The sequence below is a fragment of the Gallinula chloropus genome (genome assembly GCF_964237585.1).
Source record: "Gallinula chloropus genome assembly, chromosome: 5".
Taxonomy (NCBI): domain Eukaryota; kingdom Metazoa; phylum Chordata; class Aves; order Gruiformes; family Rallidae; genus Gallinula; species Gallinula chloropus.
In genome coordinates, this window is record NC_140090.1 from 36,928,504 (window position 1) to 36,954,640 (window position 26,137).

The following is a 26,137-nucleotide window of genomic DNA, read 5'->3' on the forward strand; positions in this document are numbered from 1 at the left end:
GGCGGGAGCGGGACACCTGCAAGAGATGTGCGTTGCGAGAGGCTCCAGCCACAGACTTCCACCCGCCCCAAAGGGCAGCGCGGACGGAACCCAGAGGCTGCACCCGCCCGACCCGGAAACAAATAGATAACCACAAACAAACAGCCAACCAGCCATGGCTAACCCGCTGACCTCGCGTTACGCCGCCGTGACGAAGTGAAGGCCCCTCCGCCTGCCGCGGGTTTTATCGGCGGTGCCGCCCCGGCCCGCCCTGTCCCGCCGCGGCACAAGATGGCGATGGCGCGGCTGCTCCGCTTGCGCGGCTTGTTACGGGCTGCGGGGCCACGGTCTTTCTCCGCTGAGGCTAGGTTAGTGGGGTATATGGGGCCCACGTTGGCGGACATCGTTGGTGAGAGTGGGGGTCGAGAAGGTGGGGTGTGAGCTGGACAGGGTGTGAGGTACCGGGGCGCCTGTGTCCGGGTGCTTCCCCATGGCGCTCCGCGAGTGGGGGTTCGCTTAGGCGAGTAGAGGAGATGTGTTTGTCTCCGTGAGAGTGTGTGCGTGTGTGTGCTGCACGTACGTGTGTGTATGTGTCTATACTGGCGTACATCGTGGGTGTGTGCCGCGCACAGGGGTGTGCCCGTACGCCTGTGCCCCCGTTACAGAAGGTAGCGGGGGTCCGGGGGAGCCCCGGCCTGTTCTCGTGACGGAGCCGACCTTTGCTCCAGTTCCCGTGTACCCTTGGGCCCGCGCATCAGGTGACGGGCCGGGCGCGTCCTTGCCGGGGCACCCGGTCACCCATCGGCCCCGTGGCAGTGGGAAGGGGGTTTCAGGGGGCAGGAAGGTCGGAGCCTGCTCATGCCTCCTTGGTCCTACGAGTTGTGTTGTCAGGGAGGGGCTTGAGTCACCGACCCTCGGTGTATTTAACAGGTGGGTAGATGAGGTGCTCAGGGGTATGGTTTAGTAGAGGATGGATACGGTTGGACTCAAAGATCTCAAAGGTCTTTTCCAACCTAGTGATTGTAACCTTAGTGATTAATACAGTGATAGGCACTTTATATGTAAACAAATACATATATACAGCTTTGGGGCCATGGTTGGCATGAAGGAGCAGCCTGGCCCTTCCCCGACTGACTTGTGGGGTGTGGGCCACAATTAAGCACACCAGTGTCTTGAGTAAGGCTCAGTGTCATCTTAAACAGGCTGAAAAATCAGGTGGGGCTTTCGGGAGAGTCGCTGTGTGCCTAGCACGGGAAGCCTGTTTTGTGTTTCGGGGGTGGTGGGGGTGGTGGTGGTGTTAATCCTTTGCTCCAAAGGGGAGTGTGATAACTTCATGTGGCAGTAAATAAAGACCATTGTCTATGCTTCTTTACTCTGTTACGGAGACTCAGCTAAGCTCTGTGGGGCTGAGGAGAGGTGGGCAAAACAGTTTGAGGAGAACAGAGAATGCTTCCTTCACTTAATACAGCTGAGCTCTGTGTTTGGAACTTCTGATGTTTTGCAGTAATAAGATAAAAACAAGTTAAAGAGCCCTACGTGCAAATATAAGAAGTGGCTTTTCATTTCAGCGTGGAAGTAGAGTCATCCTAGCCATTCTAAGTCCCCACAAAAGTTTTGAACTCTCCCTTGTTTTTTAATTATAGATTCCTTATTGTTTCAATGCCTGACATCTAATGCTGTTTCGGTATTTATTTTTTTGTTAAGGGAGCTTTTTATTTTTACCTAAGCTATTATCAGAGCTGTGGGAGGGTTAGCCTTCTATACAACAGAAGTACTGCAATTTGGAAGGAAATAGTAAGTGTTTCATTCAAGGTTAGGGCTATGCAGGTATATGTAATGATGCAGAGTATAATACAGCCCTCAGAGCGTGCAAATCCACATTGTGCCTGCTTGTATTTTGAGCGTGTGAATTTTCAGTGTTACGGATTTGCGATATCAGGGCTTCTGGAGGCATGTGCAGAATGAATAAAACTCACACAGAAGTGCCCTTGTTCATAAAGTTACTCCTACAGAGTTTAAATTGAGCTGAATTTCATTTTGGAGGTTGTGTGGTGGGAGGAGAAGGCAATGATGATTTTTAGAGTCTCTAATGAACAGAAACTTCATTTTTATACCTATGTACAGGTTGTTACTATTTTATTTGAAGTGTCAAATCAGTCTTGCTTGGTCTCCTCCAGACACCAGTGATGTACAACACATATTACATTTTGGGTCTTTGTTTATATTTATCGTGGGTATCCTTTGGGCCCAACAGTGTGCTAGGCTTGGGACATGAACTGTTTTAACAGCCTTCCTGTACATCCTTTTAAAAGCTGGAGATACCTGTGTCCTAACAGATGCTATTGTTTGTATTTTTTTAGTCCTCTGCAGACTGAACAGAGTGGCACAAAGCGCCCAGAACCATCTTCTGCTAAAAGCTTGGTTGATATAGGCACTCGGAGGATCTTCACATCTGATCACGATATCTTCAGGGAGAGCGCCAGGAAGTTCTTTCAGGAAGAAGTGCTGCCTTTTCATGCACAGTAAGATACCTCTTAAAACACTCTGCTTTGTCAAGTAATACTCATTTTGCCCCAAAATGCTCTTTGGAGTGTCACTCTTAGTATGACAGGATAAGCAGAATATTTGTTTTAATTTCAAAGCTTTCAATTTCACAGAATCACAAGGTTGGAAGAGACCTTTGAAGATCATCGAGTCCAACCATTCCCATCCTATGCTAAACCATATCCCTAAGTACCTCATCTACCCATTTTTTGAACACATCCAGGGATGGTGACTCAACCACCTCCCTGGGCAGCCTGTTCCAGGCCCTGACAACTCTTTCAGTAAAAATTTTTTTTCTAATATGCAATCTAAACCTGCCCTGGCACAGCTTCATGCCATTTCCCCTTGTCCTATCTTCTGTCACCTGGCTGAAGAGACCATCGCCCACCTCTCTACAACCTCCCTTCAGATAGTTGTAGGTGGTGATAAGGTCTCCCCTCAGCCTCCTCTTCTCCAGGCTAAACAGCCCCAGCTCCCTCAGCTGTTCCTCATATGATTTCGCCTCCAGCCCCTTCCCCAGCCTGGTTGCCCTTCTCTGCACTTGCTCAAGGACCTGAATGTCCTTCTTATGGTGGGGAGCACAGAACTGCACACAGTACTCAAGGTGTGGCCTCACCAATGCCGAGTACAGGGGCACAATCACCTCCCTAGACCTACTGGCCACATTGTTTTTGATACAAGCCAAGATGCCATTGGCCTTCTTGGCCGCCCGGGCACACTGCTGGCTCATATTCAGCCTGCAGTCCACCAACACCCCCAGGTCCTTCTCTTCCTGACAGCTCTCCAGCCAGTGTCCCCCAAGCCTGTAGTCTTGCATGGGGTTGTTATGTCCCATGTGCAGCACTCTACATTTGGCCATGTTAAACTTCATCCCGTCGGTCTCAGCCCATCGGTCCAGTCTGTTCAGATCCCTCTGAAGAGCCTCCCTACCCTCAGGCAGATCAACACTTCCTCCTAGTTTAGTGTCATCTGCAAACTTACTGGGGGAGCATTCAATCCCTTCATCGAGGTCACTGATAAAGATGTTGAACAAGACTGGACCCAGGACCGAGCCCTGGGGGACGCCACTTGTGACCGGCCTCCAGCTGGATTTGGTTCCATTCACCACCACCCTTTGGGCCTGTCCATCCAGCCAGTTTTTAACCCAGCTGAGGGTCCACCTGTCAGGCCAGTGGCAGCCAGTTTCTCAGTCAGAATGCTGTGAGAAACAGTGTCAAAGGCTTTACTGAAGTCCAGGTAGAGCACACCCACAGCCTTCCCCTTGTCCAGTAAGCGGGTCACCTTGTCATAGGAGGTGATCAGGTTAGTTTGACAGGATCTACCTTTTGTAAACCCATGTTGACTAGGCCTGATCCCCTGGCCATCATGCATGTGCTGCATGATAGTTCCCAAGATGACCCTCTCCATGATCTTCCCCAGGACTGAGGTCAGGCTGACAGGCCTGTAGTTCCCTGGATTCTCCTTCCGGCCCTTCTTATATATGAGTGTCACATCTGCCAGCCTCCAGTAGAGTGGAACTTCCCCAGTCTGCCAGGATTTCTGGTAGATGATGGAAGGGGGTTTGGCTAGCACATCTGCCAGCTCTCCCAGCACCCTTGGGTGAATCCCATCTGGTCCCATTGACTTGTTAGTATCTAACTGGCCAAGTAGGTTGCTAATCATTTTCTCCTTAACCATGGGAATTTTGCTATTCCTCCCCTCTCTGTCAGCCAGATCATGAGGATGAATACTCAGGGAATAACCATCCTTACTATTATAAACTGAGGTAAAGAAGGAATTAAGGACCTCAGCCTTGTCCTTATCCCTTGTCACTAATGTTCCTTCAGTATCCAATAAGGGCTGGAGATTCTCCTTGATCCTCCTCTTACTGTTAATGTACCTATAGAAGGACTTTTTATTATCTTTTACAGAACTGGCCAGTCCGAGTTCCAGTTCAGCTTTAGCCCTTCTGACTCTCCCTACATGATCTCACTAAATACCTATAGTCAGCCTAAGACACCTGCCCCTTCTTCCAAAGGTCATATTTTTCCCTCTTTTCCCGAAGATCTTCCTGGATCTCTCTACTCAGCCAAGCTGACTTCCTTCCTCGCCAACTCCTTTTCCGACAGACTGGGACAGTCTGTTCTTGTGCTGCCAAGATTTCCTTCTTGAGGAGCAACCAACCTTCTTGGGCTCCTCTGCCCTCAAGGGCTGCCTCTCATGGAATCTTATTGAGCAGCTTCCTGAACAGACCAAAGTCAGCCCTAGGGAAGTCTAAGGTGCTTGTTCTGGTGTTTCCCTTTCTTCTCCCAGTACTAAGAATTCTATCAACTCATGATCACTATGCCCCAGGTGTCCTCCAACCTTCACATCCTCCACTAGGCCTTCTCTGTTTACAAACAACAAGTCCAGCAGGGCACCTTCCCTGGTGGGTTCATTCACCAGCTGGGTCAGGAACTTGTCTTCCAAACACTCCAGGAGTCTGCTAGACTGCTTCCTCCCTGCTGTATTGTACCTCCAGGAGACATCCGGTAAATTGAAGTCCCCAGTAAGGCCGAGGGCTGGTGATCGTGAGACTTCTCCCAGTTGTTTAAAAAACAACTCATCAGCTTCCTCCTCCTGATCAGGTGGTCTATAGTAGACTCCCATCACTGTATCTCCCTGATTTCGTTTTCCTCTGATCTTTACCCAGAGGCACTCAACCCTTTCATCATCATACTCCAGCTCCAGGCAGTCAAAACATTCTCTGACATACAGGGCTACCCCACCTCCTCTCCTACCCAGCCTGTCACGCACATATAGTTTGTAACCAGCAATTGCAGTACTCCAAATTAATTAAATACTTTCAAATTAATTAAACCTGACTTTGAAAATTATGTGTGATTATTCTTTTCTACATATGATAATTATTTGAGCTCCAGTTTAGGCAATCAGGTGTCTTTGTCTCAGGCCCAAGAGCAGACAAATGCGGTCTTGCAGAGTTGCAGCGAATCTGTGCCTGCTTGTACATATTAACTCTGACACCAACGTCTTGGGGGTGGAGGTAGGGAGACAGCTCTGTTCCCACTCAGCTGTGCTGTGGTCATCCAGAAAAGCGATGATGTGTCTAGGTTCCATTGCAGTAGATGTTGTAATTACGGTACATGTAGGATGGTAAGCAGGATTATGTATTACTGAGAAACTTGCACAAAATATCTTTGTTTAAATATTTTTTTTTTGTACTTCTGTGGAAATACGTGTGGTCATCTGCACAGAGTAGAAGTGTTGTACTTCATTGAACTAGAGCTCTGCAAGGTGGTTTTCACCCTTGTTTTAGCTCTATGCAATATTCGGGAAAGGAAATAAATGAACTCAGAAGATGTTTTTGAACAGAAAGCATTAAGCTGCAGTACTGTCTTAAGCAATTTTTACTTCACGGGAAAAACATTCCTGTTTAAACACTGGGGAGCAGTGAAGGGCTTATTCTTAAATCACTCTGCTAGATGAGTTTCTTGATGCAGCTCACAGTGTGTACTTGCAAACACATTTGAGTGGGTGGAGTGTTGTGGCTCTGGGGCAGAAATGAGCAGCAGGAGGCAGTGAAAACATCTTACATCAGGGCTGTTTCCAAGTATTATTTTATCCTCAAACCGTGACCTCGAAGTGGTAAGCTTTTCCAGTATAAAATCGTGTTCTGTCCACAAAAACACATGTTTTCCCTCATCTTTTGTTAGAGTATCTTCTAGTGCAGGATTGTGAACAGGTACTGGCTCTGCTTGAGGTTACTGGAGATACTGTTTGCTAGCTTGCTGACACAACGACTTCCTTGAGAGACTGGAATAAGTTGGGCTTGTGTTCTTTTATCACTTCAGCGACCTATGAACCATCCCATTCTCACACCTTTCAAGTAAACAAGGAGACTTCAGCCCAGACTTCACTTCCTGTCTGGGCTGACAGGAAAATTCAAATGTGGCATCAGTGATTATTGTGAGGAGAAGCTTTGATGATCATAGAATGCTTTGGATTGGAAGGGACCTCAAAGATCATTTAGTTCCAACTCCCTTCGTGGCTGGGGACACCCTTACTAGACCAGGTTTCCCAGAGCTTCATCCAATCTGGCCCTAAACACCCCCAGGATGGGTCTTTCACAATGTCTGTGGGCAGCCAGTTCCAGTGATGGGTGAAAGAGAGACAGAAATGGCCCTGAAAGTGCAAAGATCATTGGGAGAGAGGTTTGTTTGGGTTCCAGAGTAGGAGCAAGAACTCTGGGAGTAAGCTTAAATATGTGGGGTAAGATACTTGATTAACTGTGGATAAAGTGTGATGGTGCAGCTCTGCTGCACACAGGTGTGTCAGAGGAGTGTATCTGACATAATTTATCTATTGTATAATTTTAAAATAGTAGGTTTCTTTAAAAAAAGACATATAAGAAAGCTGTGCCGTTAATGGCCATCCAACTTGCTACTGCATTGGCAAACTACATAGAGGTATTGTTTTTCCAGGAATAAGTGATTCCTGTGGTGCTAAAGTTTGCAAACTGTGAGCAGATAAGCCTCAAACATCTATTTACAAACTTGAAACCACCTTAAAGCAGTAATTTAGCAAGATGCAGTCCTGACTTGTAGTAAGTGCACAGGGACCGATCTCTAGATAGAAGTGACTTAAGTGTGTTAGTGCTTAGTTCATATACAGTGGTTCTCACTGGTAGAGTTGAACTATTTCATGAAAGATGCTGATGTGTCCTACTCGTTTTGTATGTGGGAAAAATGACACATCAGAAAGATAAAAACTGGCCTGTAATTCTGCACATGGTTGTGGCTAAATTTCCTAAACAGCAGCCTGATACTTGGACCAATAGGCAGCAGTTCCTTTCATAGCAAGGCTTATGAGATGTCAGGATATATGGCGAAAGCAGAAGTTCAGACTTATTATGCAGTTGGTGCACTTGTAAAGCCAGCAGCGTCTGTGAACTTGAAAAGAAAACCTATTACTAAGCTACTACTACTTAGCTGTGTTATACAGCTGTCTCTGTACCCTGCATGTTGGTGGGATTTGAAAGTCTCTTCCTGTGCAGTGAAACCTGGCTGTGGGTGTTCTAGTGTGAAGCAGCAGCTATGACAAACAGGGTGTGGGGGATTTAATGTGTATCACTCATGTTTGTTTTGCAGGTGGGAGAAGGATGGCCAGGTGAGCAGGGAGCTCTGGGAAAAGGCTGGACAGCAGGGTTTGCTGGGTGTTGCCATTGCTGAGAAACATGGAGGCATTGGAGCAGATATTCTCTCTTCAGCTGTGGTCTGGGAGGAGCAGTAAGTACTAAATGCTTCAGGAAGAATTTTGGTGACATTGTCAAAAGACTGCAAGTTTTTCCATAAGGTGTCCTCATTGTGGAGCACTTTTGCTTACAGAAAGTGGTGCTGTCTGTCTTGTGGAAATGATAATTTAGCCATCTGCAAATTCCCCCTGTTAGTGTTCCAGGTGATTAAGTAACAAGTAGCATTGTGCTCCACTGTTCTAGGACTTTGTGGCTTGGAGTGGAGCATTTTTAGTTTGGTAGGTTGGACTGTCATCTGCCTGCATTCTGTAAATAACAGTGCGAGTGCTACAAGCTCGGATTGTCCGAGACTTCTGTGTGGTGGGGATTTCTTCATTGTTGGGTCTGTTGTAACTGTGTAAAGTTTGGTGTTTAAATCGTTTTAGTACTTGCTTTGAACTTTTGTTTCCTTCTCCCCCCACCCAAGGATGTACGTTAATTGTACTGGACCAGGATTCAGCCTTCATTCAGATATCGTCATGCCCTACATTGCAAACTATGGCTCTGAAGAACAGATTAAACGCTTTATCCCTGAAATGGTGGCAGGCAAATGTATTGGAGCTATTGCCATGACAGAACCTGGGGCTGGCAGGTAAGCTAAACACTAGCACAATGGGTTTAAAGCAGTAGGCAGCACATCAATGTACTGGGTGAAAAAAATTTTCATATCAATCTCCTGGTTATATGGTCATCTTAGTGACTGGAGAGTATCCTAGATTAGGCAGTACCTCAAAAACAGCTGTTACTTAATTACTTTATTCCAGCTTTGTCGCTTTCAAGATACTTGCTCGGAATCCTTTTCACTATTGTGCTGCTGTGGGCAAATATGCTTTCTATTTGTAGTCCGTGTTTATAGTTGCTAATTTGTTTGTCATGGGAACATACTTCTAATATGAAACATAGGGAAAGTTATATACTTCATAAAGAGGTCTTGACTTCACTGTTAGCTCACTTTATTTTCATTCCTCTGGATCCTTTCAAGCAGAGAAATGTCCCTCCTTACCTGTCACTGTTGAAGGGCAGACAGCACGTGTTTGCAGTAGGCACAAGCTAATCTGGCTGGTTTTCAAAACAGAGGGACAGGTGAAGAGCAAAACCTGTTGCTGTCATGCTTCTACAAATAGTAGATATTGCCAGTGGCATTCTACAGAGCCTCCTCATCAGGGTTAAGCCTGCTTAAAGGATGTGGTTTTGTGTGGCCTTTCTCATGTAAGGAGTATTTGCATAAGGGAATGCTGACCCAATGTTGTGTTGTATTACACCACCTTGCACAAGCAGATAGGTTAAAATGGGCCTCATGCTCTTGTAAAATTACATAGATTTATAATCCCTTTCCATAGGGTGCTTGTGGTACCCATATCCCTCTAAACTATTTCAGCGTTTCACTGTCCTTGTATGTGATTCATTGGGCCTGTGCCTGAACAGTATAAAATCTACCTCATTTTGTACTGGGTAGAATTCAAGGTACAAACTGCAGCTTCTGGAATGGTTTCTTGAAGCACCTTTTGAATTTCATTTTAGTGACTTGCAGGGAGTACGAACATATGCAAAGAAGGATGGAAGTGACTGGATTCTTAATGGGAGTAAGGTAAGCAAACAGACATATACTGCTTGTGGGCTGTAAGAACTGAATGCATTTAGACAGAGAAGGCTGTACACCACTGTTAATATCCTCTCTCAGTCCTTTCACATTGGGTTATTTTTTTGTGTATGAAGATGTGGGGTTTTTTTACCCAAGTTACTGTTTCTGTAGGATTTGAGATATTTCTGTTGCTGGTAACTTATGGGCTAATTTATGGAAGGGCTTGAGTATTTTCTTTTTGTAGCTTTAAATAATCCTATACAAAGGCCTCTTTCCCCTTAAAGTAGGATGGAAATGTGGTGATTGTGTTGGGGGAGGGTGAGGGGGGTAGTATAAGTAGGATTGGGGATGTTTTTTAGTACTGAGGTTGAACAACAGTGAGTATGTGTGTGTATATATATGTGTGTGTATATATATATATGTGTGTGTGTGTATATATATGCACTGCCATTGTGAAATCTTCTTTGGCTTCAGTAAAAACCTGTGTTGCCACAATACAATCTTTATTCAGGAGTCTGCTGGTCATGTTAGGAGGAAAAAGCCCAATTGCATCAGGTGCTTGGTGCATGTTGTTAAGCTGTTGCAAAGCTGGCAGCATTAACCTCTTTTTTCGTTGTCATAATAAACAAAACAAGAAGGCAGAAATAGTGTTCAAAGTGTGGGGAGGAGGGAGTTGAAAGCTATGAAATGTCTTCATTTTCTTTCTCCCCCCTTTTTGTTGTGCTTCTGATAACATGGTTCTGATAGAGACTTCTGGCAACATGGTACTGGTGGAAACCTCTGGCCTTAGCAGAATTTCAAGTAATGGGAATGTACAGAAGCAAATATGCATTCAAGTACAGGCATTTGAGAGGGTAGTTGCTTATGCTGCACAGTTGAAGCCGAGCAGGACAGATAGCTCATTTCTTGTGCTGGAGTTAGGGTGGGTCATTTTGGCAAGGCTCCTGAGTCATACTACAGGGTTATAGTAACAGTTGTGACAAGAAGCCATTGTGTATTTCACCGTGTTTAAATTAATTTCTAGAAAAGAGAATGTCTCTGTTTGCTTCTCTGTTTGGCACTATTTCTTTCTTATCATGGGTCAAAAGAAACATCTGTACATTTTTTAACTTCACACTCTGACCCACACAATAGCTCTAAAACTAATTTCTACTTTAAGCAACTTTGTTCCAAAACACTTTATTCAGAAAGCTTAGAGCTTAAAATTCTTCTGGACGCTTAAACCTTGTGTTTCAGTTCACCTGTGAAAGCATCAAAGCAATTTTTCTTCTGCTGCTTGTTAAGCTCTTCTAACTTCTATCCACTGAGGTTACTACAAGTTGCATCTTTTTACAGGTGTTCATCACTAATGGCTGGATGAGCGATGTGGTGATCGTGGTTGCAGTTACAAACCGGGAGGCCCGATCTCCTGCCCACGGGATCAGCCTTTTTCTGGTGGAAAATGGAACAAAAGGTTTCATCAAGGGACGCAAGCTGAATAAAATTGGCCTGAAAGCTCAAGTGAGTTCATACAACTCCTAGTAATAGACTTGGAGGAAGTCTAAGCCCACCTAATGCCTGGCATTAGCTAAATAAATATAAAACAGAACTGTGGTGCTATTCTAGTTCCTAAGGCTTTAGAGCATGAGCAATATATGTGTAAAGTATGTATGCTGAGTTTGCTCATGGAATTCTGAAGTGCGTGATGTCTAAGGAGAGGCAGAGGAAGCTGGATTTTTTCACTCTGAAGAAGCCTGAAAGGACAGGATTTTATTGGTGTCTTTGGCTGCCTAGTAGTTGGCTGTATCCAGAAAAACGGGCCCAGGGAGGATATGACACCTTCATCGTCAGGAAGCATAACTAGAGAAGGTCCTCAGCTGCTTGCTTTGCTCAAGCTGCTTTGAGTAGGAGATAAATTAGTTTGACATCTGGAGGACCCTTCCGACCTAAATGATTCTATCACATCAAAGTGTACAGCAGCAAGAAAAAAAAACGGGCCAAAAGAAGTGGAATGAAGAGGTAAGAATGTGAGCTGTAAACCGTTGCATTTAAAATTCTCCTAGGACACAGCAGAGCTGTTCTTTGAAGATGTGCGGTTGCCAGCCAGTGCCTTGCTTGGAAAAGAGAACAAAGGCTTCTATTATCTGATGGCAGAGCTCCCTCAGGTAAGAGGAACGTGAGTGTTTGCTGTTCATAGGAAGAATACCGTGACAATTTTTGCCATTGCAAGACCCTGCCTAAGTTTGAAGGTGATGTGTACTTTGGGGAGCCATCTTGGAGTTCTGTAGGCAACACTGTGTTGGTGGTGTTGCTTAACTGAAGTACACAGTTCCTAAAAGTGCAGTTCTTTAGGCATTGGTAAAAATGTTGATATCCCACCAGCTCAAAGCCAGATCTCTTAACAACCCAGCTATTGAAGAACTTGAGGGTAGTGTTTTTAAAGGAGCATACTGCAGTTTTCTTGTATATTCTTAGAGCATGGAACTTTGCTTGGCTGTAAATGTAACTCAGAGGTCTCTCATGCATTTGGCATTCTCTTTAAAGACATAAGCAAGTGCTGCTGTTTTAGCTCTTTTACTAGTAGAAGCATGTTAAAGATACAAGGAACTTGCGCATATAAGTAAAGAAATTTTTCAGTTGCCAAAATGCCTTGCTGGTAGAAATAAGCTTATGACTTAGTTTACAAAGTTTTAGAATTACTTGGGAGGACAAAGAGACAATGTGGTTATTCAGAGCGTGACCATGCTTTGTTAAAACTGTGACTTTGTATTTGCCTTGTCTGGTAGGGATCAATACTTAATTTTATACAGTGAGTAAATACAAAGGCTGATCAAAGGGGATCTGTTACTGCTTTAAAGAAATAGATGCACTCCTGAACAGGTTCAATGTGATGCAGCAGCTATTTCAGAGGTGCTAGAAGTAATTGGGCTGTACTTGCTTGCTACTTTTCAACATGTTATGAGGAAGCAAAGAACAGCCGGGGATTTTGTGGAGCTTGTTTTTTCTAGAGGTGTCCTTTTGAAATCATTAAATACAGTTGTTTAAACTGATCAGTGAAAAACAGTAACTGAAACAGAATTTGATGTGACTAATTTTAGTCAGTGAGACACCTGTGGTTGAGTTGTAGCAATTTTGGATTTGTTATGATAGAACGTTACCCTAGAAAAGACTTGAAAGTGACCTTCAGGCAGCAAGGCATTTGCCCTGCTTAGTAATTTCAGTAATGCAGGGTGTCTGGTTTGATACTTGGTGACTTCTGCCCCCCTCCCTTAATGAGCAACACCAAACACCTGTGTCCCAGTTGTGTGCCTGATATAGAGAAACGTAGGACTAACTCAACTGGATTCTGTGATTTGTGTTACAAAAGGAAAGGCTTCTAATTGCTGATATGGCTCTTGCCGGTTGTGAATTCATGTTTGAAGAAACAAGGAATTACGTGAAGCAAAGAAAAGCTTTTGGGAAGACAATTGCACACTTGCAGGTGAGTTTCAACTCATATGACTCTATAGAGATTCCAGCAAGCATTTCCTTTTCATCTGTCTCTGAGCAAATGAAAATCACTGGGCTGTTTTCAAAGGACTATTGGCCCAGGTTGCGCTGTTGGACTGTGGCTGTTTGCCTCCATGCCTGTTGTTCAAGTTTGAAAAAAGAAGAAACACACCACCACAGAAGCTTTAATGTTTGTATTTTTCAGTTGGGGTACCTCCCAGCCGTGCTACTTTTGGAGGTGAAATACGCAGGCAGCAACTCTAGTGCCTCTTTGCTGCTGACTAAGAGCAATTGCCTTCTTGCTGTTAGGCTTGCATTTTAGTGTCAGAGCTCCTTATCGCAGGGTCTGTTCAGCCTGTGTGTGTTTCTGTGTCTGCCTGGGATCCTGCGGGCTGCAGCAGAGCGAGACTGCTTTGGCAGGGGGGTTTGACCCGATGATCTCTCGAGGTCCCTTCCAACCCCTACAATTCTGTGATTCTGAAGGCAGGTACTGCCTTCCTCTGCATGTCATGCACTGCAGGAAAACGAACTTTGAGGCTGAAGATGCTGCCGGGGGCTCCCAGGCAGTAACCTTGCTGCCAGAACGCTTGTGGAGGTGTTTATATTCAGCTTTATGGGCATCATAATGAGATTCCTCAGCTAGCAGCATATTTAGGTGACTGCGTGTAAGGCTGTTGGGTCATTGTCTATGAGCATACCTTGCTCCCGACAGTTGTAGTTAATTGTGTATGCCTGTGCTCTTTCATTGCAGTCACAAACCAGATGTTGCTTCCCACAGTAGTGCGACGCTGCAATTTTCCTGAAAGCCACATTAGCTGTTGGGGCTAAAGCAGACCAAGCTCCTGTTTGGTTTATAGAGGTGGCTCATGGCTTAGAGGATGCTGGACACCTATATTTTTATTAATAAACTTCTGAAATAATTAAAAACAAAAATCCATTTCTAAGTCTAAAAGTTTGCTTTGCCAAATCTTTTGCTGTGAATATCAGCAGAATTGCATGCCTTAGAGGCCGTAATGTTGGATATCTTTTAGGAAATTATGAGCTTCATCTGTTCTTAAAAAGTTGACGTTCAGAAATCTTCAGTTGCAGATGACATTTTGTATGTGCAGCTTTGCCACAAAAGAAATATATTTTACCTTTTTTTTAAAGGTTAAGGTAAGGGATTCTTCCTAATTGTATCAGTTCACTGTGCTGACACCTCCAGAATAATCTCTGGGATTTTTTTTTAGGCTAGGCTAGCCCTCTGCCAACCATCAGGTGGCCAATAAACTTAATAAAGTATATTCATTTTCCCCAAAATAATCAATGTTTGCATACCTCTTCTCTATCTTTTGTTGTTGTTGCTGTTGGCTAGAATGTGCATGTTATCAAAAATCCTTTCTACATAGAGTTCTGCCTTGTCTGATTCGTTTAGTTGTGCACAGTGTACGAAATCAAGTATTTTCTTTGTAATAGTAGACTGGTTGATTATATTTATTGCTAAGGGAAACAAGTTTTTTTAAATTGCACGGTTTTAGAACTGATACTAGGGAAAAATCCTTTTGTTTCTGGATGCTGCTTTTATCCTCTCCCTACCAGAATCACAGGATGATGGTTGAATCCTGGCCTGGCCTGGATTTACATAACCATAGCAGTGGATTTATATATATATATAAAATTTTTTTTTAACCTCTTCTGTCTAGAAAGTCTTTTCCCATGTGACAGAAATCAGGGTTGAAAAACTTTCTGATAGTCTAAAATTTCCTTTGACTATGCTTGCATATCTTTGCGTATGGCTTAAACTATTAGGAACTGCAAGTGTATGGGAGGAAAAAAGGCATTCAGTGGGTGATGAATATATGTTCTTGGGGACATGTATCAGTGGGTCTGCAGGGTGAGAGGACGTTCCCCCCCACAAGAGGGAGCAGCGAGTGACAGATCACCCGGTACCTCCTACACTGCTGCTATCTCTAGGAATTTGTGTTCAGGCTCCTGGGGTTTTTTCTATTAAGGTCAGGTTTTGAGTTGGTCTTAGAATTACTACTGTGTTCTTCTTAAGATTGATAAGGACATAGTCATATGGAAAGTGAGCCGCCTTCTGGTGTACTGAGCCGCTGTTGTTTGAAACAGTGATTTCAAACAGAAATCCTTTTAGAAAGTGTTTTGTTTTCTACTGGAAATTGCACTTTAAACTTGTATTTCTGCTTTTTTCTTTCCTCTGCCGCCTCTATCCACTTCCAAAATAAGACTGTACAGCACAAGTTGGCAGAAATGAAAACGCAAATTTGTGTCGGACGAGCTTTTCTGGACAACTGTTTGCAGCTGCATGCAGATAAACGTCTGGATTCCTCTACAGCTTCGATGGCAAAGTATTGGTATGTGGTTCCAGGAATTTGGAAGTGTTATTTGCATGATCTTGACAGGAGTCTAAATGATAAAAAAACTGTTCAGATCTAATGAAAAGTTAAAATTACTGTCTGATTATTAAGAACATTGTCAGCTTGTAACAGAGACCACAAGCTTTGACCTGAATGGTGTGGTCAAGAAATCTGAGTTACATTGAAAACCAGTGTTGGTTAAACAGATCAATTTCAGAATAGTAGCCTGCTTTTAAAATAGCCTTCTGCTAGTAACAAGATCAGGACTCACCTTTAGCCTCAAGTGAAAGTGAGTACTCAGTGGTAATTTAGGCAAACATTTACACTTTACTGTAGCAAGTTGTTGGCTGGCTTCTTTGGTTTTTAATGGGATGTGTTGGGTTGTGGGTTTTGTTTTGCTTTGTGTATTTTGGTTTTTTTTTTTTAAGTACTGTTTCATTTGAATCTCGCTTACTTTTTAGTTAATGTTATTTAGCAATAGCTGTTTGGCCCAGCGCACTTTTGAAGCTATTTGGTTTGGGGAAGAAATAGTAGGCTACAGCTATTGCTGTGAGACTAAACAGTGCTTTCCTTTATCAGCCAGAACTCCTACTCCCCCCTCTCCCTGTACTCAGTGGTGTTATCTGTTAGGTTTAACCAGAGAAAACCAGGTGAGATAGTGGCACATGGATTTGTATAACTTTATTTTACTTGCACGGATGAGAGAGAAGAAAGCGCATCAGACATGCAAATGATTTTATAGCAGATGCACAAGTTTACAGATTCTAGACTTTTAAAAATAAGTACAGAAGAAATGAGCTGAGAATGCTAAGGGAATCCAGAGAGAATATTTGCAGTGAAAGGCAGGATTTTGATTGAGTGCTATTCCTGGCACTGATTGCCTAGAAGTACCAGGTACAAAAGCAGAGGCATTCAGTTTTGAGGAGGAGGAAACAACTAGTGCCAGCAAAGCTATGTAGATTTACTTCCTCAATAAATTTTCCCAAAGTGAAGCATTTGAAACTCCCCCACCTTCCCGACTGTTTAGCGCACCAATTTGTTGTGGCTTTCCCATTTCCGTGACAGAGTCCTTGTGACTCCCACCCATAAAACCAGCTTAGATGATCTAGAAAATGCTTGAATGTAGAATTGCTTTATTCCCTAATGTTTCAGGAGGCCGCCTCCAGTTAATTTTGCCTCAAACCCTTTGTATAGTCTGTTACTTGAGTTGGAGTTTTGAAGGATTTTAAAACAGCTTGTGCGTTTCTCTAATATCTCATGAAAGGGCTGTAGGTATTCTTTTGTGGTGACAGGTCATATTACATACCTAAACTAATTAGAAAATATATTTAGGAAAGACAGTTGCAGTATCGCACTGCTTCAGACTTCAAGCTGGTATAAAAAACTGTGAGGATTGAACTGGGTGAGGTGATGGTTTGGAGAGAAAGACTCTTCCATGAGAAGCAATTGAGTTGTCATTTTCTTCACTTTTTTTTTTCATGCCTTTCAACTTCAGATTGAGCTTAGAGTGCATTTTAAAATCTTATTTTGCAGTGAAATCCATATTTTGCAGTCAACAATCATTTTTAAGAATTAATAGTGGTTTTTTAAGAGTTGAAAACTATAAAGTCTGAGGAAAATAAATTATCCCCAGGTGATGGAGCATGGAGCATCCTTGTGTCTTGTTAGGGGGAGTGGTAGGAGTTCTGGGTTCCTCACCGTAAGAAGGACATTGAGGTCCTTGAGCAAGTCCAGAGAAGGGCAACCAGGCTGGGGAAGGGGCTGGAGGGCAAATCTTATGAGGAGCAGCTGAGGGAGCTGGGGGTGTTTAGCCTGGAGAAGAGGAGGCTGAGGGGAGATCTTATCACCACTTACAACTACCTGAAGGGAGGTTGTAGAGAGGTGGGCGATGGTCTCTTCGGTGAAGTAGCAGGAGAGGACAAAGGGAAATGGCACTGAGCTGCGCCAGGGCAGGGTCAGATTAGCTATTAGAAAAAAAATTTTTCACTGAAAGAGTTGTCATGGCCTGGAACAGGCTGCCCAGGGAGGTGGTTGAGTCACCAACCCTGGGAGTGTTTAAAAAAAGTGTAGATGAGTACTTAGGGATATGGTTTAGCATAGGACAGAAACAGTTGGACTCAATGACCTTAAGGTCTTTTCCAACCTTGTGATTCTGTGAATGAAGCCTCTGCTGGTGTTAATTTTTGACAAATCTGAGGGGTTTGGTAAGAAAAAAGTGGATATCTATTTGCTTTATAAGAGAAATCTCTCAGTTTGTCAGGAAGGTAAACAAGCTTGACTATTTCGACAGCTTTCCTTCTCCAAAAGCTTGGAAAGTGCAAGGTGAACAAATCATTAAATTGAGCAATGTTTCTTTCTTACTAATCATAAAGGAGGAATAGCATCCCTCAAAATATAAAGTATTTTAATGGCTAGCACTTAAAATTGGTTTGGTGATAATTTCTTTCTTACTAACGTATTCGTATCTTGAGTAATGTTTCACGGCATAACACCCTTCTGAAAACAAATTTCTTTTTGTCCATTTAAGGTCTTCTGATCTCCAAAACAGCATAGCTACTCAGTGTGTGCAACTGCATGGAGGATGGGGGTACATGTGGGAGTATCCAATTGCAAAGTAAGTGTAACATTTCAGACTTGAATGATGAAAGATTACCTACAATGTGAAATGAGGCACTGCCTTTATGTCTGCTTGTCAGTTGTTTTGTGTTAGTACTGATTTACCATTCCTTTTCTCATTGCCTTTATTGAAAGGCAATCTACAGTACAGATGTCTGCAGGACGGCTTTGTTTGGATTCTCCACATAATTAATAAGCTGTCGAGCAATTAACTTTTTAAAACAGAAGTTGCTTTTCTAGAAGAAAAAGTTAATTGAAAAACCAGAGATGTGATGTAAAGATAAAAACGGGGGAGTGAGTTTCAATGTTTTTATCTGATACTAAATGTGTATGTATGAAGGACAGAAAACATGTTGGCCAGCCTAAATCTTGTGTAATACCACAAAGCAGCGAATTGCTTAAGTGGGTGACTGGCTACATTGAGCTTTTTACACCTTTTTGAAATGAAAAAGCTAAGATTTATATGTAGAAAGAAGAATTTGCCATGCCCAACTTTTGTTTACTTTATGGGCTTAGGGACAGGTATGTAGTTTATATATGTATGTTCCTTGTCTATTACCTGTGAAGACATTTCCTTTGTGTGTGTGCCATTTGTCACACTTGGTAGAGTGTTTGGTGCTGTTTTTATTTTAACAAGGGAGTAATCTGGTATACAAAGAGCAAAACCAGGAGTTCTGTGCAATTGTACGCAGATAATTTAAACTAACTCTTTAAATGAGTGTGTTTAAAATACATTAAGAGTATGTAATGTTGCTTTAAATCAACTTCCTCTTACGTGTGTTTTAATGAGCGAAAGTTGGGAGTGTTCTATCTTACTCCATAGGAAGGCCAGCAAGCCCTTTTCAGGGTGCCCTCGAACCCCTGCTTATCTGTGCCTGCAGCAGTTGTCCATAGAGGGTTTTATTATCCCTGTGGTTCAGCAACATGCGTGTTTCCAGAGAATGCTGCATTGCCCCTGGGCTGCTCTCTGTATAACAAAGCAGAATTAAGATGGAAAAATTGCGCTGTCATCGTCCTGTGTGCTGTCACCAGCTGTGCATGTAGTGGGGCTGGTTCCAGCGTGAGGATGGAAATGGTTTGGCTGCATGCAGCTTCTCGGCTTCTGGCCCAAATGAAGCTGGAGCCCATGTCAGTAGAAGGCTGTAGCCAGCTGATGTGAAACCAGTTGGCACTCTCTTCTCCTCCCAAGGTGTTTTAGTCCCACCTCAAAGAAAGTACTGACAGCACCGTTAGCAGTCCTCTTGACAGGATCAGACAGGCCAAGGCATTAGAGCAAATTAGTGCGATAACTATCAGTTTGGCTCTGCAGGAGTTGTTTTTTGCACAACAGTGAGGCACCTGGGTCTTGCAGTTCATGCAGGCGTGTTGTTCTGCAGGATGTGTGGTGGGTGAAGGGGGCTTTGATGTCCGGACCTGAGTTAATGTTCGGGTGACATGAGGATAGGTGGGAACAAGAGTATTTTTCTGGGAGGGAAGTGGTAGGAGTCTGACTTTACAGAGCTTTAGTTAATTGGGGGGGATAGTGAAGACTTCACAATGTAAACAACAACAAAAAAAAAACCCCAATAAAACAGAGGAGCGGTACTGATCAAATTCATAGTTCGGCACAGTACCTTGGAAAGGTGAGAGCGTTTAAGTACTCGAAGCCTCTTTAAAAAAATGGGAATAGCAGACTTTGGAAAGAGATATCTTTAAAGATAAAACTTGATATATTTTTCTCTTGATTTTATGTCCATTCTGAGAAGGCATTTTTAACTATTCGTTGTTTTTGTTTGTTTGTTTTTTCCCCTCAGAGCTTTTGTAGATGCCCGTGTTCAACCAATCTATGGTGGTACCAACGAAATAATGAAAGAACTTATCGCTAGAGACATTGTCAGTGACAAGTAGGGGAGAGGCTTACTACTTTGGAGAGCCTTCCAGAATCCTTTTATGTTAACAATTGGCATAAAATCAGACATCAGAATGTAAGTAAAATAAATGGTGTATCATATTCTTTCAAGGAAGTGAGACTATTTAAAGTGTTAATAACGACAGTATGATCGTATGCAAAGTATCTAATACTTAGTGAACTCTAAATATCGCAGAGTATAATTCTCTGGGTTCCAGAAATTCTGGCAGCAAAAGGCAATTTTGTGTCTGGAACTCTAGATGGGTAAGCTCAGTCTTTCAGGCTTGATCCCGTCATTATGTTGAAGCCAATCTTTGCTCTTTAGAATCAACTTTCTTCTCCATAGGAGCCACATGGTTAAAAGTTAACTGTTAGCACAGCTCTGAGTTATGTCCCCCTGACAAGTTATCACCATGTCAAAGCAGAACTTGAAACTTTTGCTGCCATTGCTATGCACCCGCTCACTGCCCAGTGGCTGCCTGCTGTTGATGGAGGGGGAAAGTACAGCTGACCTCCGTGTTTACATGTAACCCACTGTGCCTTATTTTCATTACTTTGTTCAAATAAATATAATAAACATTTCTATGTGATCTCATGGCTAGCTGTGTTACTTCAGAGCCCCTCGGGGGGAACCGGGTGGCTGCCTGACCACCCGTGTTCACCTCAGGGTGTCGAGGATGCGAAGGTGATGTGTGTGAACATTTTCAACTAATTTTTTGTAATGATTATTTTCCTTAATTATTGGGGTTTGGTTAATAATTAATGCGTTGGGGTCAGCCGCCCCCTCAGCGCCCCGGCCCTGGCGTGAGGAGAGAGAGAGGACGCCTGTCGCGCGCCACCGTTCTGCTCCCGCCGCACCCGACGGAGGCGGGCGGGCGCGCGCGGCGGGAGGGTCGTCCCCGCCTCAGGCGCCCGGCCAATGGGGGTCGTCTGTCCCGAGGCCGAGCCCCGCCTCCGGGCGCGGCGGATTGGCCGCGCTCTTCCCCTGAGCAGCTCAGGCTCCGCCCCGCCCTGCGCGGGGAGGCCCCGCCCTCCCGCCGAGCTGCGCTTTAGCTGGGCGCGGACTCTTCAACAGCGGCAGTGGGAGCTGCGCCGTGCGACGAGCCGCGTAGGCTGGAGGCGGCAGCGCCGCTGTGGAGAAGCTGGCGGGCGGAGGCAAGCTTGGGGTTTCGCGGGGTAGCCGGGGCGCAGGCGGCGAAGCTGCCGGCCGGCCGCGGCTGCGCGGCGGCGGATAGCGTCGCGCTGAGGCGCGGCGAGGGGGAGAGAAACGCGGGCCGGGCGGCGGTTAGCTCCCGCGGCGGTGGCGCCGTCCGGCGCTGGCGCGCATGCGCGAGGAGGGGACAGGGGTGGGGGCGGGGCGGGGGGGTAACGGTCCGGGGTGAGGGCGGGGCCGGGATGGCGGGGGCGGGACCCGGGCTCTGGAAGGGGCGGGGGGCGGCCGAGGGCGGGGGGCGGTGGCGCAGCGGGAGGCGGTGGCAGGGCCGCGCCGCCTCCCCCTATGTGTCCGTGTATCTCCCGTGGGGGTTCTCGCCTTCCTCTGCCCTTGTCCCGCCTTGCTCGGGGGCGCCGAGCGATCTGCGGGCGCGGGGTGCGTGGTATCGCTGGCTTCCCAGCAGCAGCGGAGTGAGTTGTGAGCAGAGCGTTGCGTGCTGCCTTGCGGGTTTTATTTTAGTTCTAGTTTGGGGTCGGTAAGCGGGTGGAAAGCTTTAGCCCGCCTCTGCATGCGCGACTCCTGTTTTTATTTCATTCCCGGGTCAAAACTTACCTCTGAGAATCGCGCTGATCCGGTCGCCGCGGATTCCAGCGACCCTGACCGAGCTGTAACTACGGACCGCTCGCTCATAAGGCCGAATTCTTCAGATAAAGCACATAGTAAAGCTCTAGCCCGCAGCCCGGTCCCAGGTGCACCCCTCAGCCTTCGTTTAGGTTTTTACATGCGGTCTTGAGCAAGGCTTTTAATCGACTTTATGCATCGGGTCCCTGTTTGCAAAATGCTGAAAATAAAATGCCCAAAACGTAGCAGTGATTTGGGTACTTGATACCCCTTCAGCAATGGGAAGCAAAGTAACCAAAAAAAAAAAAAAGGAAACAAAAAATACCTGAATTACTAAAGCCCGCTGTTTCTCAAAGGGTAGATACTCAGTTAAGTACAAAAAGGAAATAAAAAGGGAATACTAAAAATAAACTGGATAAAGCATAGTTATAGTGCTGGTAACTAACTCAGCTCGCCTCTGTGCCTCGGGACTCTCCTTATTGGTCCGCGTTGTGAAATTCTGTAAATGTTTTGGGGAGTTTGAATTCCAGTTATCTTAATTAGCGTCTGAGAGCCCGAACGGGTCTTGTTTGAGGCCGGGTTTTTATGGCACCCTTCAAAGACTGAGATTCAAAAGGATAACTGAAATGCCGATGCGGGCCTTGCATCTGATCTAAAAGAAGTATTACAAATATTTATATTAGAGACATATGTTCAGCCTACTTACAGAGGCACCTGTCCTGTGCTACGAAAAATGTTTAATTTTAGCGTGTGTTAAAAACAACTTTGGATGTTAAGGTACAAATATATGATATTCTACTGAAGAGGAATTAGTTGATGGCATGGTAATAAACTTGAAATGCGCAATTCTCTGCTGCGAAGCGGTTAAGAACAAGGAGAAAACCAGCCCTGTTCATAGATTTTAATGAGTTGTGGATTTTATCGTAAATTAATAGTAATGAATTCCACTTGAAGAGTGTCCTTTTTGATGTTTTTTATGATTAAAACTGAGTGGTCTATCTTAAATGGAGTTCTCTTACTGTTCAAAGAGAGATCCTTTTTAGGTGTGCTTGTGTTTTTTTGGGGTTTTTTTGTTGTTTTGTTGTGTGGTGGGGGTTTTGGTTTTTTTTCATAAGAGGAAGATTTTTGTGCTTGTATCTTCCTGGGAGTGCAAAACATCAGAGTCTGCAGTTTTATCTATATAGTACTGCCGGCATAGTGAGTGCTGCTGAAAGCTGAGACTCCCCACATAATCCTGTTTGGTTGGGTTTTTTTTCCAATCTATTAATAGAACAAAATACTAAAATGCTTAAATACTCGTCATGAGTTACTGGGCTGTTTTTGAACTGAAAACAAAAGCTATCTACTGAGCCCTTTTAAAAAAAAAAATCCCTGAAAGCCTAGTCCCAGGTGTGTTAAACATGGACTTCTTTCCTTTTTCTTTCATACTGCTAACCAGGACATACCAAATGGGACCAGAATCTCTTTAGTGGTCATTGCTGCTAACTGTTCTGTGAGGAAATGCAGATTATGCTTTTGAGCTGTTGTTCTCTCTAATCCTAGAAACTATTATGGTTCTGAAAATTTTGTGAAAATTGGGAGAGGTAGGTAAAGTATACCCAAGTGGATGCCTCCCGCCAGGCAGGGCTTGGAGAAGCCAGCCAGTCAGCTCCTACCTGCTCCTGGTCCCAGCAGTGCCACAGTAGTGCCCGTCTGCCAGAGCACTGCTTTATTTTTGTCCAGCGATTATCAGGAAGGCTGTCCAAGAGGAGCTGGGGATTACAGGGCAAACATCACAAAGCTGTAGGAAACCAGGTTTTGCCAGTTGGGTTGTAGGCAGATCAAGCTTGCTCGCGTAGCTGCCATCCCTTCGGCAGGTTTTCTCTTGAAAGCACCTTGAAGCACCTCTTGTCAGTTTGAAACATGGTGTTTTTGAACATTATCGTTGAGCTTAATTTTGGGTGTTTGATCAGGTTCCATCTGCTGCCAGTGACTTCGCTTTTGAAATGCCTTCTAGACAAGGGGATAAACACTGGGAGTTTGTTTATCTGAGACGCTGTTAATCTATGAATAAATTGGAAGCACAACTGAGCTGTGCTCATTTGTAGGCAAAATAGGCCCCCGAGTTTGAAAGCCACACAAAAAGCAAATGTGTAAAAAAAAAAAAAAAAATCTCCTTCTGGTGTCCAGGAATCTCATTATTAACAAGGAAGTTTCAGGTGTTAGGGTTGAGAAAGGCGAACAAACAAAAATGGTAAACCCAAAACAATCCTCCCCCTCCAAGCAAAACTCCCCCAAAACATTGTCTGCAGTGTTGTATAACAAAAGTGATAGTGTTATGCAAGGAAGGGGAAGAGTCAAAAAGTGAAAGGACTATAAACAAAAGCTGGGAAGGGAATGCCGCCCTGTATACAAGCTGGTTTGTGGTTAGGTTTTGTTGATTTGTATTGGGGTTCTTTTTTTTCTTTAAATAGAGTGCTGCTAATTTTGAAGATGGGGATGCTAGTTTCAGGATTTAGACAAATTCCATTGAGGTTAGCCTGGTAGGGGTGGGTATAACATGGAAACCTCGAGTAAGGACTGAGAAGTAAGCAGAGGTAGCCCAGGAGTGGTAGAAGAGCAGAAGTGATTAGGGATCCATAGCTGCAGTGAGAGAAGGGAGCAGGGTGTGGGTCTGGGGAGCACCCGGGCTGTGATAAACTGCAATTCCTGGCTATATCCTCCCTGGGTAATTAAGGTGTTACGGGAGGATAAGCATAAAGTTACTTTAAACATCAGTTGCTGTGCTGTGCATGTCTGGTACTTGTTTCTTCCCTTCCCTGGTGCTTATTTTACGTCAGCTTTTCTTTTTTACAATACTTTTTAGTCTTTCAAGTGAGTGTGTATTCAACAGATGAAAAGCAAACTGTTTGCCAGTTTAGTAGCATTTCAGCTGTTCTCGTTTTGAAACCTCAAGTAGTACACAGTGGAAAAAATCCTTGAAATGGTTTACCTAGGACAGAAAAGCTTTTCCCAGAAGGAAAATACAGACTCTTCCTGAAGACTGTGTTGCAGTACTTGTCTTCCCCCTCTCTGCACTGCCTTCCCTGCCTCCCCAACCCTGAAGATAATAGGTTTGACTGGAAACTCACTTCCAATAAGAGTGGAGTGAAATTATTTTTACTGCTTGCTGCCAAAATGAAATAGAATGTGTCAAAATTTGCACAGTTTTCATTGAGCCAAATACTTGCACCAAAATTTGTTTTCAACTTTTTTGCAGCTGATAGTTTATTTTGCTGTTATACCAATGATTCTGTGTGTTGTGTGAACTTCTTGGAGAACTGCCAAGGACTGGAGAATGGATGAGAATGTCTCACGTGACTCTCTTCAGGGCAGAAACATTGCATGAAGTTTGCAAATTGCTGGATAAGGAGTTAATTGAGCAATTTCTCTATTAAATTTTTTTCCTTAATTTTTTTCTTTTAGCTATAAATTAAGTGTGTACTGTCAGGAACTCTTAACTAGTCAGTGCTCTTTAGTTTAATGTTTATGGTTCTGTTTGAGGAGACTTTGATTTCTTCTCTTTTAAGGAAAAGAGTAGGAAAAAAATCCCCCAAGCCCCCCAAAAACTCTTAAAATAATTTGCTAATGGTATTCATCACAGTTTAGGAAATTGGAGACTGCACCAGAAGGGTATGTAGTATTTGAGGAAATATGATCAAGCTGAAATACTGTACTCTGAAAATTGTTTTGCTGGTAGTTTTTTGAGTAGCTTCCATCTTCATGCAGGCATGAGATGCACATCTCTGAACTCCTTGTTTGCTTGAGCAACAGCTCTACTGCGCGTGGACATCTCCTGGCTTTCAGGAGTAGCAATCTCTGACTGTTATACCTCATGGGCTAAGGAAGGTAGATGGTAAGGTTGGAACAGATACAAAGGCATTGCTTAGTGTACATTGGTATCAAGCTGACAGTGTTCTTCTGAGAGAGCTTCTTAATTGTTCCCAGAGACAGATCTAACTCATGTGAGTTCACAGTAACCCCACAGATAGTGTGGGCTTCAGTTCTCCCCTCCCCTTATGCTTTACCCATGCAAAATTTGCCATATGCTGGGGGGGGTGGGGAGGAATAGGTGTGTGAATCCATGATTCTTTGGATTTAAAAATTCATGTGCCTGCCAGCTCCTAGAAGAGTGAAAAGACGCAAAGCCATGATGCTGGGTAGATGTTCAGAGATTAAAACCTCATGGTTTAAGCACACATGGAGCAATAAAAGGTGAATAAAGCACATGGTGAGTGTTAAGGCAGCAATGGAATATGTGGCTCTGTTTTTCCCCAAGTTTTGGGCTTTAAGGAGAAAATATTAACTGGTACTTCTCAACTGTTTAGTTTTCCACATCTACCTTAAAAGCTTGAACCGTGAGCATAAAACTTGTAGTTACAGTCAAGCTAAAGCTTCAGACAGAGAGTTTGCTTTTTTTTTTTTTTTTTTTTTTTTTAAGATCCTTGTGCAGCAGCCTCAGAATCATTGACCCCTTATGGGATCTGTGCATTGAAAGTTGCTGAGGTAGGCAGTTGCTGCGGAGATCAAAGAAACTGAAGACATTAAAAGGAGGGTGAAGGAAATGCTGCTCAACTAGTGTACCAGCTGAACGGAAAATGTACTGTGTGTACTTTTGTTACTGCTCTCTTACTGTTGCTGG

The 26,137-nt window shown here is 44.1% G+C and overlaps 1 protein-coding gene across 1 annotated transcript; it reads left to right on the forward strand.

The window, feature by feature from the left end:
• Positions 1-203: 203 nt before the first annotated feature.
• ACADL (acyl-CoA dehydrogenase long chain) lies at positions 204-20,298 on the forward strand. Its single transcript, XM_084264498.1, has 11 exons — positions 204-347; positions 2,340-2,501; positions 7,650-7,787; positions 8,220-8,384; positions 9,314-9,380; positions 10,710-10,874; positions 11,417-11,518; positions 12,721-12,834; positions 15,069-15,196; positions 17,727-17,813; positions 19,609-20,298. The coding sequence occupies exons 1-11, from the start codon at positions 271-273 to the stop codon at positions 19,700-19,702; spliced, it is 1,299 nt and encodes a 432-aa protein (XP_084120624.1). The 5' UTR covers positions 204-270; the 3' UTR covers positions 19,703-20,298.
• Positions 20,299-26,137: the final 5,839 nt, after the last annotated feature.

Coding starts and splice junctions, on each gene's coding strand:
- ACADL (XM_084264498.1), top strand. CDS start 271: ATGGCGATGGCGCGGCTGCTCCGCTTGCGCGGCTTGTTACGGGCTGCG. Junction 7,788..8,219: donor GCTGTGGTCTGGGAGGAGCA/GTAAGTACTAAA, acceptor CCCCCACCCAAG/GATGTACGTTAATTGTACTG. Junction 11,519..12,720: donor TGATGGCAGAGCTCCCTCAG/GTAAGAGGAACG, acceptor GTGTTACAAAAG/GAAAGGCTTCTAATTGCTGA.